This window comes from Oryctolagus cuniculus, chromosome 4 (assembly GCF_964237555.1).
Source record: "Oryctolagus cuniculus chromosome 4, mOryCun1.1, whole genome shotgun sequence".
Lineage (NCBI taxonomy): Eukaryota > Metazoa > Chordata > Mammalia > Lagomorpha > Leporidae > Oryctolagus > Oryctolagus cuniculus.
In genome coordinates, this window is record NC_091435.1 from 153,066,247 (window position 1) to 153,083,582 (window position 17,336).

Consider the following 17,336-nt stretch of genomic DNA (forward strand, 5'->3'; position numbering starts at 1 on the left):
ATATTCTTTAAAAAAAGAGCTATGTGTAAAGAAAATTTTTCCTGAAACATATTATATTAAAAATACTCCTGGTTGCTTTTCAAAAAATTTTTATTAACATAGTTGACTGTTTCAGCAAACTAAGGGAATAATTCAAAGACATGAACTTGGGAAAAAACGGGATTTGGGAAATCTGACGTGGGGAGAGAAGTAGATACAGTGGAGCGATAGCGGAAGTGCTGGAATATTTACCCAGACTAAGGTTTAGTTTTTCTCTTTCATTCCCCTCATTCTTCCTGGATATTTAATTCTTAATTCTTCCTTCTGATTGGGGAAGATCAAAGTAAGAAAGCCTTCAAACAAGTAATTGTGGTAGATACATTTTAAAGGTTGTCATGCTGTAAGGAATTAGGAAAATATGAGAGAGGTTCAGAATTATACTTAGAAGAGGCTGATTAGTCACATTGCTACAGGGAAGAAATCCCATACAACGTGAAGATGAATAGAAAGGGTGATGGCACTCTCCTCAGTCCTGTGCGACAGAGCTTTTATTTCCGGGACTTGACCAGTGCCCATATGGGATGCGGGCGCACTCTGTTACACCACAGCACTGGCCTCTGTATTCATTGTCTAATCATGGAGAATTTCAACAGAGTCCTCGGCTTTCTCCTTTGTCTCTCCCTGGACTTAATATCTGTCTCATCCTTAGAACTGTTACCTCTGGAAAACAGAGTGCAGAGTTTCAATCCATGGTCTTTTAAAAATGAAGGCTCTCATTTCCTACTGTACTTTCAATCATGTCAGTCAGAGGAACTGTGCATATATTCACTGCTCTCTGACTGTCACTTCTACTCACCTCCTACCACATGACAAGATCTGTTTTGAAGGAGACACCTTCAAAATAACAATTCTTTTTTTAACTTTGTTACTGCATTTAAGAACTTCTAAATCACTTCCTCATTCATTTAACAATCTTTATCTTCACTAAAGTTATAATTTTTCTTGAGGAATTATAGCCTGTTTTTTTAAAAAATCTATCTTTAATCGTCTTTATTCTTGATAACGAGGGGAATTTTGTTTTTTATTAAAAAAGATGTTTCAGAGGCTGGCCTTCTGGCACAGTGGGTTAAACTGCCACCTAAGACACCAGAATCTGATATCCTGGCAGCTCCACTTCCGATCTAGGTCCCTGCTAATGCACCAGGGAAAGAAGCAGAAGATGGTCTAAGTGCTTGGGCCCCTGCCACAAACTTGGGAGACTCAGAAGGAATTCTAGGCTTTCACTGGGCCCAACCCCTGCTGTTGTGGCCATTACAGACTAAACTAGCAGATGGAAGATTTATCTCTCTTTCTTTTTCTAAGTAACTTTGCTTTCAAACAAATAAATAAATATACTAGAGCCAGTGCTGTGGCATAGCAAGTAAAGCTGCCGCCTGCAGTGCCAGCATCCCATATGGGCACTGGTTCAAGTCCTGGCTGTTCCACTTCTGATCCAGGTCTCTGCTATGGCCTGGGAAAGCAGGAAAAGATGGCCCAAGTCCTTGGGCCCCGGCACCCACGTGGGAGACCCAGAAGAAGCTCCTGACTCCTGGCTTCTGGTCAGCACAGCTCTTGCCATTGCAGCCTTCTGAGGAGTGAACCAACGGATGGAAAACTTCTTTCTCTCTCTCCCTGCCTCTCTGTAACTCTGCCTTTCAAATAAATAAATAAATCTTACAGTTTTTATATGGCATAAAAAATGGAGCTAAAAATATTGGTATTGAGGGAAGGCTTCAAAAAGTTTGTGGAAAATGCTTATTATGAAAAAGGTATGCATGCATATAAAATCTGGTTTGTTCCAAAATAATCTTATCTTTTAATTCCAACTTACATGAACTTTTTGAAGTACTCTCATATATAATATACAAGTTATTTTCAAAACAATCTAAATCTCTCACACCTTATTTTTAAAAACTGGGACAGGCATTTAGCTTGGCAATTAAGAACCCAGTTAAGATGCCTGTATCCCATATGGGAGTACCTTAGATATCTGTTTACAGCTCCTGATTCCAGCTTCCTTTTAATCAGGGGAGGATCAGGATAGGGGAAGCAGTGGTGATGAACTAAGCAACAGGATTCCTGCCACCCATATGGAAGACTTGGATTAAGTCTCAGCTCCCAACTTCAGGTTGGACCATTCCAATACATAGCAGACACTTGGGAATAAGCCATTAGATAGGCTTCTCTGCTTCTCAAGTAAACACATTTTAAAAGACCTAGTTATTCCAATAATATTATAATTGATAGGTAAATTTCTCAAAGTCTTGGTATTATTTCCTATTAAAATTACTTTTTCAGTTATAGGTTACATACTAAGAACAAATAATCATGGGTAGTCTAACAAATATTTTTGCCTTCTTTTGGTTTTCAGTGAAATTATAGGTTCCTTGTCAGTTACTACCCTTTAGTCTAAGATATTAGAATTGAAGGTAGCAATTCATGTATGTGACAAGCTTAACTGGGCCATAGGAAAAATGTGGTATTTTGTATGCATATCTCTATGTGAAAAACAAATTCAACCCCACTTTAATCAATGGACAGAACAACTAGACAAAAAAAAATCAACAAATAAACAACACAGCTAATCTATATTGCTGACCAAATGGACCTAATCTATGGAACATTTCATCCCACAGCTGCAGAATACACATTGCTTTCATCAGTGCATAGAACTTTCTCTAGGATAGACCATATGATGGGTCATGTAGCAAGTCTCAACAAACTCAAAAAACTGAAATTATACTATGTATCTTTTTGACCACAATGGAATGATGCTGAAATTAATAAGAAACTCTAAAACATATGCAAACACATGGAGACTGAACAACATGCTCCTGAATAAACAGTGTGTATTAGAAGAAATCAAAAGGGAAATACAAAATTCCCAAAATGAATGAAGATTCTAACAGGTCATATCAAAACTTAAAAGATAAGGCAAAAACACTGTTAAAAGGAAAGCTTACAGCAATCAGTGCCTACACCAAGAAATTGGAAAGGGGCCAACATTGTGGAATAGTGGGTAAAGACACCACCTGCAAGGCCAGCATCCTATATGGGTGTCAGTTTGAAAACTAGCTGCTCAATTTTCTTTTCCTTTTTTATTTGACAGAGTTATAGATAGTGAGGGAGAGAGACAGAGAGAAAGATCTTACTTCTGTTGGTTCACTCCCCAAATGGCTGCCACGGCTGGCGCTGCGCTGATCCGAAGCCAGGAGCCAGGTGCTTCTTCCTGGTCTGCCATGCGGGCGCAGGGACCCAAGCACTTGGGCCATCCTCCACTGTCTTCCCGGGCCACAGCAGAGAGCTGGACTGGAAGAGGAGCAACTGGGACTAGAACCCGGCACCCATATGGGATGCTGGAGCTACAGGCGGAGGATTAACCAATTGAGCCATGGCGCTAGCCCCTCCACTTTCAATCTAGTTCCCTGCTAATGTGCCTGGGAAAGCAGCAGATGATGGCCCAAGTGCTTGGGCTCCTGGACCTACATGGAGAACCTGGAAGAAACTCCTGGATCCTGGCTCTGTCTGCCCAATCCTAGCCATTATGGCCATTTGTGGAGTGAACCAATGAATGAATGATCTCGCTCTCTCTCACTCTCCATCTCTGTAACTCTTTCAAATAAATAAAAATAAATCTTAAAGAAATTAGAAGGAAATAATTGATCTAAAAATGCATCTCAAGGATCTAGAAAAACAAAAACAAACCAAAATCAAAATTAGTTGGAGGAAAGAACAATAAAAATTAGAGAAAATAACTAAAATTAAAATCAAAACCCAAAAAAGGTACAAAAGATTAATGCTGCTTATTTATTTATTTATTTAGCCAGGCAGAGTTAGACAGTAAGAGAGAGAGACAGAGAGAAAGGTCTTCCTTCCATTGGTTCCCTCCCCTAATGGCCGCTATGGCCGGCGCTGCGCCAATCTGAAGCCAGGAGCCAGGTGCTTCTTCCTGGTCTCCCATGTGGGTGCAGGGACCCAAGCACTTGGGCCATTCTCCACTGCCTTCCCGGGCCACAGCAGAGAGTTGGACTGGAAGAGGGGCAGCCAGGACTAGAACCCGGGGTGCTGGCACCGCAGGCAGAGGATTAAGTGAGCCACGGAGCCAGCCAATGCTGCTTTTTTAAAAAAAATAAACAAAATTGATGCAACATTGACAAAAGTAAAGTAAAAGAAGGACGAAAGTAAAAAAATGGGGTGAGAGATTCAAATTAATAAAATCAGAGATGAAAAAGGAATATTACAACGGATACCAAGGAAATTTAAAAAATCATCAGGAAGGACTGGTACTGTGCTGTAGTAGGGTAAGCTTTTGCCTGTGATACTGGCATCCATATGTGTACCAGTTGCTCCTCTTCTGATGCAGCTCCCTGCTTATGGCCTGGGAAAGCAGTGGAAGTTGGCCCAAGTGCTTGGGCCCCTGCATCCGCGTGGGAGACTCTGAAGAAGCTCCTGGCTCTTGGCTTCAGATCAGCCCAGCTATGGCCATTGCGAGCATTTGGGGAGCAATTCAGGGGATGGAAGATCTCAGCCTCTGTCTGTAAATCTGCCTTTCAAATAAACAAATAAACCTTTTTTAAAAATCATCAGGAATTACTACAAATAGTTATATATCAACAAATTGGAAAATCTAGAAGAAATGGTTACCTTTTTTGGCCACATACAATCTACCAAAATTGAGTCATCAAGTCATAGGAAACCTAAAGAGACCAATAACCAAGACAGAGATTCAATCAGATAGAAAGACTCTCTCAACAAAGAAAAGCCCACAAACAGATAACTTCACTGCTGCAGGCTCCCAAACTTTTAAGAACTAATCCCAATTCTTCTCAAACTATTGAAAACTATTGAGAGGGATGGAATCCTCCCACACTTCTTGAAGAGGCCAGCATCAAGTTAACACCAAAACCAGAAAAAGATATAACAAAGAAAGAACATGTGAACCTAGATGCAAAAATCCTCAACAAAATTCTACCTTTTCGAATCCAACAATGCATCAGAAAGATCATTCACCAGGGACCAAGTGGGATTTAGCCCTGGCACAGAGGGATGGTTTGCCATATGCAAATAAAAAATGTGATAAATCATATTAACAAACTGAAGAATAAAAAAATATGATTGTCTTAATAGAAACAGAGAAAGCATTTGACAAAATACAACATCCTTTCATGAAAAAACATTAAGCAAATTGGGTACAGAAGGAACATACATCAACAGAATCAAAGCAATTTATGACCAACCCACAGCCAACATTATACTGAATGGGGAAAAGCTGGAATCATTTCCTCTAAGAACAGGAACCAGACAGGGATGCCCCCACTTTCACCATTACTATTCAGTATAGTTCTGAAAGTTTTCGTCAGAGCCATTAACCAATAAAATAAATTAAAGGGATACAAATGGAAAAGAAGGAGGTCAAATAATCTCTGTTTGCAGATGATATGATCCTATACACAGGGAAACCAAAAGACTCCACTAGAGAGTATCACCCAAAAATCAAATAATAAATGCTTGCAAGGATGTGGGGGAAAAGGTACCCTAATATATTGATAGAGAGGATATAAACTAGTCAACCATTATGGAAGATGGTTTGGAGATTCCTCAGAAACCTGAAAATAGGTCTACCATATGACCCAGTTACCCACCTCCTGGGAATTTACCCAAGGACATGAAATCAGCATATAAAATCGTTATCAGTATCCCCATGTTTATAACAGCTTAACTCACATTAGCTAAGATATGGAATCAACCCAGACGTCCATTAATGGATCACTGTGTAAAGAAAATGTAGTATATATACAAGATGGAATACTACTCGAATGTAAAAAAAGAATGAAATTCTATATTTTGCAACAAAATGGATGCAACTGGAGACAATTATTCTTAATGAAATAAGCCAGTCCCCAAAAGACAAATTTGTCTTCTCTGAACTGTGGTAACTAATACACAAAGTACAAAAAATAACATAATGTATATGAGTAAAACTGACATTTTGAGGTTGACTACTGTTGATAACCCTTGTCTATACTGTCAAGGAGCAGTGGTTTTTCTACTTCCAAAAAAAAAAATACGTAAGAGTATGCATTTATATATCCAAATAGAGGTTGTTTTTTTTTTTTTTCTGCCCTCACCCACTTTCCTCAGTCATTAATTAAAATAATCACTTTACATTTCCATTATGGCTATTTATACTAATCCTTTGTAGAACTCCAAAAATCATTTAACAGTACTATTTCATTATAAATATTAAAAACCAGATTTGAGAATTTAAAGACTTATTTTATTACTAATGGAATCTGTCACAGGAATTTTATAAAAGATACATGGTATTTACACCGGCAGTCAGTTATGTCAGTCCAATGTTTATTTGGAACATAAGTCATCCAGTATCCATGAACTTCCTCATGATTCTGGCAGAAATGTGTAAAGGGCTTCAAAATTAAAGAAACCCCACAGAAGACATATATTAAAATAAACAAACACACCAGAAAGACGATGATTCTCCAAGTAAATATGACAGCCCCATTAAAATGCAACACATGTTTTTCTACAAAAAGGAAATCAAAGAAGATGAAATAGATGCTTTATATACAATATTTACATATACAATGCACAAAACCCACTGTGCTTAGTAACCTAGTAACCTTCATGGCTTTGGAGAACTAGATATTTACATATCTTTCTTTTCGCATGTGCATTTGTGTGTATGTGTGTATGTGTGTGTATGTGTGTGCGTGTGTTTTGTGTATATTTTTAACAGTTGACAGCTGTTTTAGAGCATACAGAGATGCCAAGCTGAATGAGGGTCTTGATTACTTCAAGATTAGCTATCTAAAGTTTCTATTCATTTTAAGTGTTGTTAGTTGGAAGAGTCATTAGTCACTTCCTTGTCTCATAGAACATCAGCATACATTTACATTGTTAATGAACATTTGGGGTAAATGAATTAATGGCACTTTTAAACATCAATTCAGTCCTAATAACTTAGTATGTCACAGAAATGTTAGGCTAGGATATAAACGAAAAGCCTTTTCAGTAAAGGTAACTACTCATTCCTGGAAACAATAAAGGATAAAATTAATTTAAAATGGTTCTTAACCAGGTTTAAGGAAAAAAAAAAAGCCTCAATATTTAATGAAATACACCAGAGGAAAAATATGCACTTAAAAAACAAACAACAATAAAAAAAAATGCTCTGGAGCATATAACAGCATTAGCATAAATAATTTTGGTGAAAGTATTTTATATACTTGAAATACAAAGATATTTTCACCTTTAAAACCGAATTATAGCAGTTTCTGATAACAATTTCACTTATTTAATTATGAGGGCACCTCTCGAGTACCACGTTTAACAGAAAGTATCACTAGGAAAGGTATCATGCTTACCACTAAGATACTAGAATACTGAAACAGAAATGGATACTATATTCATATTATCAAAATCTTAAAACAGCAAGTTTTTTAATCTTTATGTAAGAAAAAATAAAATCACAAAAATAAATTATAAGACAAATTTTACTATTTTCATTTGAAAAAAATCAATGCAATTAGTACAATGTAGAAGGCATAAAGGTACACAAAAAACATAAATATATAATCCAGGAACACTCTAAAAAAGCAGGCATATTTAGTGGGAGTGTATTCTTAAAAATTCTCAAATAATTCTCAACATTGATATACACAGAAAAAATTATTTTACTTGCAGCATTAAAAACACCCATGAATTAATTTGACTAATTTATGATGTTTTAAAATGATCTCACAAACTTGATATACATACTTCACAAGTGAAAAATTACCAACCAAGTAGTCATAGTCAATAAATTTTATCCAATAGTTACTGGATTCCTTAAAAATAAGGATAAGTCCAAGAATTCTCAATAACTATTCCCTTCAAAGAAAGTATATTTTAACATTAAGTAAACATGGGAAAATATTACCAAATTTTGATACATAGAAACTAAAGACAATCTTTCAACAGAAATATGTGTAAATCTTTAATGGTATGACACAAATTTTAATTTTAATTTTTCTTTCTAAAGGAGAATCAGACAATTTTTTATCGTCAAATACTCAACTTGCTGGAAGGAAAAAAATATCCCTCTAAAATCAACATCAAAAGCTTAGAATCTTTGAAAAGATGTTTGACAAAGGTCCATTTGCATTTTGACATTCTTATTCTGAGGTCATTGTTAATTCATGAATTTTTTTAAAGAATGATCTTATGTTTTATGATTGAATGTTGACTCTTTGTGGTATTAGTGTCAACAGTGCTCTATACATAACCAGGAAGATGTTCTTAAAGCTGTCCTGTTCAGTTTCCGGGAGAGAATTACAGAAGATGGTTCCAACAAACTGGCGCCCTCCTGCCTGCTCTGCCAGCACTCCCAGACAGCAGCTGCACACAAAACTCACCTCCAGACTTGTGGGAGTAACTTGACAAGGGGTCAATGCCTACTTCCTGTTCTTCTGCTTGTAGAGGATGTCTAGTTTCAGATAACGAATGATACATTGTGAGAACTGGACAATGTCACCAAAAGTAACCACCTGGGAGGGGAAAACATGAAGAGAAAAATGGTTATTTTTTCCTTCTGCTATGACCAGGGATAAACACAAAACAAAATGATTAAATCAGCATTACAGGCATTAACAAGTTTTTCACAACTCTGGGGGACTGTTACTACACATTGGTAGGCTTATGAAAAGAAGCAAAAAAGGTGGCATAAAAATTTCCATTTCAACAGTTACTCGGAAAATCCAAACTTTGTTTATGACCTTGATCTTAATGTTGAATCACATTCATTTTCGGTAAGTTCCTGTACAAAAAACTGAATTATAAGATAAAGAAAATATTTTCTTTAAATTTTTTGTTTTATAGATAAAATAATAAGCCTTCATGATAGAAATTTTTAAAATACAGAAAATACAGCAAATTTAAACCACAGAAGACTTTATTAACTAGACACACCATTTTGAACATTTCAGGACACATTCTTCCCATCTTCATTCTGGGCAGTCAGGTCATATTTTTCCTGTCTTTGTTCAAGGCAATCAAATATCCATATGTTCACTGTATTCCATCATATTAAACATACTGTGTAACACACTTTATCATGAGTGCTTTCCTTCTCAGCTTAAAATAAACAATGTGTCTATACTGTCATTTCTAGTGGATCCCTAGCATTCCATCTAATGCTATTCCAACTTGTTTTATTTTATACTTTCTTTTATTTGAGAGGTAGAGAGACAGTGATTACAAAAGAAACACACAAACAGCAAGTTCGCAACCACTAGTTCATTCCACAAAGGCACACAATGGCCAGAACCAAGTCGAGGTGCAGAAACTGGGAATGCAGTCTAGGTCTCCCACATGGGTGACAGGGACCCAACTACTTTAGTTATCACTGCTGCCTTCCAGAGTCTGCACTGGCAACAAACTGGAATTTGTACCCAGAGCCGGAACTCTAAACTCGGTATTGTGATACGGGTCTCGGACACCCAAAGCAGCATTTTGTAATCACTAGACTAAACATATGAACCAGGTATCACAATTTATGGAATTAATAGCTTATTAGCAAACAATTAGGAGAGCTTCAGTTGGTTAACACTATGAACAGGCTCACCATGTTTATTTTTTTCCAGTATCTCTGTTTCTGATTCATGATTATTTCCTTAGGGTAAAATTTTTTTTTGTTTTTATTCACTTATTTTCCTTTATTTGAAAGACAGAATGAGACTAAGAGTGAAAGAGAGATCTTCTATTAGTTGGTTCACTCCTCAAATGCCCAGAACAGCCAGGGCTGGGCCAGGCCAAAGCTAGGAGGTAGGAACTTTGTCTGGGTCTCCCATGTGGATGACAAGTACTTAAACCATCATCTGTTGCCTCCCAGGGTGCAAAAAGCAGGCAGCTGGAATCTAAGCACTGGTAAGACTTGATCCCAGGCACTCCAATATGGAATATGGCATCCCAAGCAGAGGCATAACCAATTGTGCCACAAAACTCATCCCAAGATCAAGTCTTGTGAATTGTTGGGCTAAAGATATATTTAATGAAATAAGATTTTGTGATATGTTTGGCAAATTGTACTTTGGAAAGATGTGTACATAACAGAACAATTTATTTAACCTAGACCATCATTAACACAGGAAATTTTCTTTTGATCCAATATGATAGTTAAATTTTATATTGTATTTGCTTGGTAATTAGTGAAATTCAAGAAGACTTTGGATGTTTCTCTGTAATTTCTTTACTGACTTCCATGAAATGGTTTATTGTTATGAGTATCTTTATGATATGCAAGCATGCTGCAAATATTTTTTAAAAATTAAATACTCATGGGGCAGGCATTGTGGTATAATGGGTTAAGTTGCTGCCACCAACATCAGCATCCCTTATACCTGCAAGTTTGTGTCCCAGCTGCTCTAATTCAAATCCATCCCTACAGATGTCTATGGGAAAACAGTGGAAGATGACCCAAAGCCATTGGTCCTTACACCCACATGGGAGACCTGGATGAAGCACCTTGTTTTGCCCACACCCTCCCTTGGCTTTTGAGGTCATCTGAGGAGTGAATCAGCAGATGGAAGATCTCTCTCTCTTTCCCTCCCTCTCTCTCACTCTGCCTTTCAAGCAAATAAATCTTTCTATAAAAAGTAAAACCTTCTTATATGATACACATGGTTTTCTCAATGTGTACCTTTCGTAAAGTTGCATGGCACTTTTGTAACCTAAGTAAATTTTCATATTCATGTATCCAAAAATATTTATCTCAATATAAATTCAGCTGGGTGTGGTGATTACAAAGACAAGATTATAAATTACCACTTATATTTTTCTTTTACCATTTTGAGGTTTTCCCCTTTAATGGTAATTTCTATGCATTGTTCTAAATCAAAGAATTGGGTTATTACAGAATATTTTGAATTTCCAAGGTACACTAAGCACTTATATATTTTCTGTGTTCATAAAATGTAATTTATCTTCCCAAATCAGAATTCTTCCCAAATACAAACCAGGTTCACCCATTGTCATCCAAAATAATATAGATAACATAACCTCTTACATTTTAAGAGCAAGAGGGTATGAGAGGAAGAAGAAATGAGGACAGTTAAGTGGAGGGGCAAGTCTAGCCAAAAAGAGTACCTAATTTCACAGGATATGAACTTCATATGGCACAAAGGCTCCAGAGATGCCCACAAACACGTACACCTTTAACTACCTTTCCTAACATAAAATGGTACTATATCACACTCACTTTCTCTCTAAAACTCTCACCTTGTAAAACACTCAAAAACATTTTTTCTGAATTTTATCAGAATCCAATCCTTCCACTCACCCACAATCACGGTTAGATGTGAAGTCCTATCCCGTTGGCTTTGTGGTTAAAACAAGAGATGCTTGAAATCAGGGAAAACAGGAAAGGTTTGTTGTCAACCGACAGGAAAAAAATTCTAAAGCTATAAATCTTATATCCATAAACCTAGACAGTTGTATTTTGTTTTTAATATGTACAAGTCGATAAGCATATATACAGCACTTAGAATAAATTCTGGGGCAATAATGTAGAGAATAACAAAATGAAGATGATCGGTTACAACATAAAATGGAATCTGATAAAAATTACACTGAGCAAACCAATGAAGAGATTAGAAAATAAAGTCCTCTACTACAGAAAAATAAGGATTATCAAATTCAAATGCTTACTCCGGTCAGGAAAAAAAGTATTATTAATTACAGTTAAAATTTATGCATTATGAACACAAGTACATGTCAAAATACACTCTAAATGCTTCAATACACTTATTATTCCATCTAATGATATATCTTCATCATCCTTAGAGAAAACTGATATAGCAAGACAAATTAATTTGCATAGAGTCACACAATTAGTAAATACTGAAGAAAGAATTTGAACTCATCCTTTCCAGCGGCAAAGCTCACATTCTTTCTCTTTTATGACATCTGGCTCTCAATAAATCAGTCAGTAAAACACAGGCCTCAATCCCTCAGTAAAGAAGGGGGTGTAAAAGGACAGGGCCTGCGGGTAACTGGAATATCCTTTAGTCTGCTTCAAGTTTTTCAAGACAAGCTTGAAATCAATGTACTTGTCAAAGTTGGCAAATAATTCAAAAGTAAAAAAGAAAAACTGTGGAATAGAAGAAACATATTTCAAAATTATATTTGGCCTGTGGGCAACCATTCTAATATAAAATTTACATTCTCTATATACTTTTTATACTCTTAAAAATATGAAAGGAAATACTTGAAAATGTATATTCCAAATTAACTGGTAGAATTCCCTAAAATTGAATTTTTTTAAGATTTATCTATTTGAAAGTCAGAGTAACAGAGAAGGAAAGGCAGAGGCAGGGAGAGAGATCCTCCATCCACTGGCTCACTCCCCAGACAGGTGCAATGATCAGGGCTGGGTCAGGCCTCACCTGGTCAGGAGCCAGGAACTTCACCCGGGTCTCCCAGGTGGGTGCAGGCGCCAAGGGACTTGGGCCATCCTTTGCTGCTTTCTCAGGTGTATTAGTAGGGAGCTGCATCAGAAGTGGAGCAGCTGGGACTCAAACTGGCACCCATATGGGATGCTGGCACTGCAGGCAGCGGCTTTACCTGCTATGCCACAGCCTCAGCCCCGAAATGGAATACCGTAAACCACATTTTTTATGATCTAATTTATTATTTACCTAGAATATTTACACTATTACAGGCTGTGCATACCAAAAATATACAAATAAATGTATTTTAAACTTTAGGAAACTACACAAGTGACATGCAACCTGATATCAAGGTTTATTTTGAAATGAAACAAGAAAAAGCCACTCATCTTCATATAGCTAAAATGAAATATATGAAAACATAATGTTTATGTGTTCATTCATTCAAGGTGGTGCAAAACACTCCAGGTCTTTGATTCCTTAGAGACAGTGTTAAGTTCAACAAGTCATTCAGTGAATTTAGTCTTTAGTTCTTCAAAACTTGAGAAGCCTATAGTATTCCTGAATAACAAGGCTACAAAATTAATTGAAAACACCAGTCTATAACCATTCTTTATAATGTAGCAACTATCACATCTTAAATCATTATTTCTGTAAGTTGGAACCGGAACACTGAAATGTTTTTATGATTAAATAAAACAAACATATTGATCAGTATTAATAAGTTATTATCAACCAAAGTGCTGAAGAAAAGGGTATGGATGTTATTAGTGTTCTTTTAATTATGGGCTTAATAAGCTAATTCAAAAGAAACTTATTAAGAAATCACTGCTTTGGGTTTCACTATCTTGCTTTAAATAAAAAGCACTATTTTGGCTTTTTAAAATATATTAAGAAAAACTTCATTATGTTCGTTATTGCTATTGTGGTTATCTTATAAAAACACAATCTATTGTTGCTTTTTTTTAAAGGCAGAGGTTTTATTAAGATTTATTTATTTATATATAAGGCAGAGTTACAGAGAGGCAGAAGCAAAGGCAGAGGCAGAGGCAGAGGCAGAGGCAGAGGCAGAGGCAGAGGCAGAGGCAGAGGCAGAGGGAGAGAAAGAAGTCTTCCATCCACTAGTTCACTCCCCAGATGGCCCCATGGCTGGATTGGGGCTAATTTGAAGCCAGGAGCCAGGAGCTTCTTCCAGGTTTCCCACGAGGGTGCAGGGGCACCCATATCGGATGCAGGCACTGCAGGCGGCATCTTTACCCACTATGCCACTATGCGCTGGCCCTCTTTTAATGCTTTTTAACATGCAATAATTTTTTAAGAATGTCTCTATTTGAGGGACGGGTATTGAGCTGCAGCAGGTTAAACCACCACCTGTGACACTGGCATCTTGAATTGGAGCACTGATTTGCATCCCAGCTGTTCCACTTCCAATCTAGCTACTCACGAATACGACTTGGAAGGCAGCAGCAAATGGCTCAAGTACTCAGGCCTAAGGAGTTCCAGGCTCCTGCCTTCAGCCTAACACAACCCTCTGCTGCAACCACTTGGGGAATGAACCAGTGGATGAAAGATCTCTTTCTCTGTTTCGGTCTCTCATTCTTCTTTTAAAAATAAGATTGATTTATTTATTTGAAAGGCAGAGTTACAAAGAGAGAAAAGGAGAGGCAGCGAGAGAGAGATCTTCCACCTACTAGTTCAGTCCCCAATTAGCCACAATGGCCGAGCTGTGCCGATCCAAATCCAGGAGCCAAGAGCTTTCTCCGGGTCTCCCACGTGGGTGCAGGGTCCCAAGCACTTGGGCCATCTTCCACGGCTTTGCCAGTCCACAGCAGAGAGCTTGATTGGAACTGGAGCAGCCAGGACTCGAACCAGTGCCCACATGGGATCCCAGCACTGCAGGTAGCGGCTTTACCCACTATGTCACAGCGCCAGCCCCACTCACTCCTTCAAATGAATAAATCATTAATCAAAAAATAATTTCCCAATGTTTTTTGAAATTTCTAATGTTCTATTACATCTTAAATCTAACTTCTATATTTGATGTGCCTTAATTTTCTGTACATAGAAACTGGCTATATAGGGAGAAAAATATATGAAGCCCAAAATACGTCTCTTAGGAAATGACTACTTAAGTCCATGATGGTTAGAGTTCTTCTTAAATGATACCTAGCTTTCCTCAGAACTTCCCCTGACTGATAAAAATGCTACCCAGAGAAATTCTGAAATAAATAAATGCAATCTTCTCTTTTTCTTAAGTACAGAAAGCAAAGCAATATACCTCCCAAGACCAGGAAGGCAGGTATCCTTCGTTACATTTATTATAAATAACTGTTTTTCCTGCTGTGCTGAACGGATAATTCAGAAAGCCAAAACCTGGTTTTATAATGTGGCTTACTACTGTCCTGGTAACAAGAGTCGAGAAATTAGGCTTAAATTTCCTTTTAAAATGCAAGACAACATTTTAAGGCCAGTTTACTTGTTTCACAAGTTCGGTTCCTGCGGTATTAAATCTTAAGGTAAAAGCAGTCAGCCTGAATAAAGGGAGGCTTTGTGTAAATACCTAATAGTCAACATTTAGTAGCCAGGTAGGAGTTTAGCACTAAAGCTTAGAAGACAATTTTAAAATATATTAAAAAGATGCAAAACAATACTTTTCATATAAACAAGCAGTGTCTACGTGAAGATTTCCAAGTATTAGAACTATACATCAAAACAATAGGTAAGATGGCCAGCGCCGCGGCTCACTAGGCTAATCCTCCTCCTTGTGGCGCCGGCACACCGGGTTCTAGTCCTGGTCGGGGTGCCAGATTCTGTCCCAGTTGCTCCTCTTCCAGGCCAGCTCTCTGCTGTGGCCCGAGAAGGCAGTGGAGGATGGCCCGGGTGCTTGGGCCCTGCACCCCATGGGAGACCAGGATAAGTACCTGGCTCCTGGCTTTGGATTGGCGCAGTGTGCCAGCCATAGTGGCCATTTGGGGAGTGAACCAACAGAAAGAAGACCTTTCTCTCTGTCTCTCTCTCTCTCACTGTCTAACTCTGCCTGTCAAAAAAAAAAAATAGGTAAGATGAATAAAGTATTTTTCTTCTGAATATGAAGTTTTATGTATTTCAGCTGATGCTCGTTCCGTCACTGTTTCTGATACTTAGGCACAGAATTAGTATTCTGAATCGTGTCGTTCTAAAAACATACATATTCAGGAAAGCACGCATAGGCATGCCTTGTTTGTTTAAATTCAGACTGATGATAAAATTAAAAGTCAAACACTGAAATGATAAAGTACTATTACTTGACATAAAGATTTCTCCTATAATAAAAACATACCAAACAGCTTAAATGGACTACTTCTAGAGTTTGATTATAAAAGGGAAAGAGGATACAGCATGAATATGCGTGTGTAATAGGCAGCATCCATTTACCATGATGGGCATGCAATCTGAAATATGACATTTAGCCTTAAGAGCCAGGTTGTTCGATTGAAGCTATCTTTTCATAATAGAAAGACAGTATAATTGAACAATATCTACAGATTTAGCCTAATTTTTTAAATTTAGAAATGTTGATAACGGCAAATTTGATAACTGGAAATAATGATGACCTAAAGTCTTACTCACAGGAGAGAAAAGGAAAAAGAAAAGAAAAATGGAAGAGAGATTTAAAACAAAGAGTATAAAGTCGCAATTTTAAATTCTGTCAATCTTTAATGTAAAAGGGTTACACTGAACTTTAAGTAAGTTAATTAAGTATTAAAATCAATCATCTGAAAGTCTTAATATTTAATATTGTTAGATCGTGTATCAGAGTAGTTTTATTATTTATTTACTCCAAACCTTTCCAGAATATTTCATTTGACAACAGGGGTTCTGTTTCTCACAAGATAAATGCATTTACAATGCCAAATAAATTATATATAAAAGCATTTGTCTTAATACATGTCATTCAATATTAAATATCACCCATTGGTAAAACTCTGAAACTCTAATTTATTTTTACCAACCATACAATCATAATATTCAAGTGTTGTCTAATAAATAGGAATAAGATTGTAATAATGGTCTACATGTAAGAACAAAAAAAAAAAAACAAAATTAAAACAGATTTAATCTTAATTTTCATGCTGTCAGAACAAGATGTTTAGAATAAACAATTCACTATAAATTAACATATCAGATTCATAAGCAATACACATAATGGGAGATATGTTGAACATGAGGAGTTGATCGGTAGATTTAATATTTTATATTTGACCTTTTGATATTGAAATAATCTAGAGTCATAAGAAAGTGGTAGTTGTGACCACATAAACCAAGAGAAAACTGAGCACTAAATGAGTTAATCTGCCTGACAAAAGCGCTCCACAGTGACTTTCATAGGGTTCAGAGTCCAAAGCAAATATGCTCCTCTGAGGTCCCAAGATGAGAGGGCTGACTGGCCGGCCACTCACCACACCTTTGACCATTACACAGCCACAAAAAATGCTTCCAGTAATTACGGTCCCCAGTTTTATGGATATTATCTACAGCCACCAAACAAGTCTTACATTTAACATAATTAGTGATAATATGCAACATACACGAAAGGAAAGATGAAAAATTTTTGCAGACAAAACAGTTAACAATTTGGTCAATTACATTAAACTCATGATGACACTTCTTTACGAATAAGAGAAAGCAATAAGCAACTACTCTTCACATAATCATTAAGTTAAATCAAACGTTTTGTGAAAAATGAATAAACAAAACTCCTTAGTGGAAGCCGAGGAAGAGCAGAAGTGTTTACTGCAGCAGCTGACCAGCTGTGGGGCAAGTTCATGTTTATCCCTTGGTTTGGAGCAAGTGGTAGGGCCAGGAAACCTAAAGACATTTTAGCACTTACTACAG

At 37.0% G+C, this 17,336-nt stretch overlaps 1 protein-coding gene across 9 annotated transcripts in view; it reads right to left on the reverse strand.

Moving 5' to 3' along the window:
* The window catches only part of TBC1D5 (TBC1 domain family member 5), a 602,613-nt gene that overhangs the window by 367,154 nt on the left and 218,123 nt on the right, over nt 1-17,336 (reverse strand). For 7 of the 9 annotated variants that reach the window (XM_070072843.1, XM_017346738.3, XM_008266048.4 and 4 more), the window contains one exon: nt 8,433-8,564. In XM_070072843.1, coding sequence (XP_069928944.1) covers nt 8,433-8,529 — 97 coding nt within the window. In that variant the 5' untranslated portion in view covers nt 8,530-8,564. Of the gene's footprint in view, nt 1-4,662; nt 4,716-8,432; nt 8,565-17,336 lie in introns of all 9 variants that reach the window. The other 2 variants (XM_070072846.1, XM_070072845.1) reach the window with 1 other exon arrangement.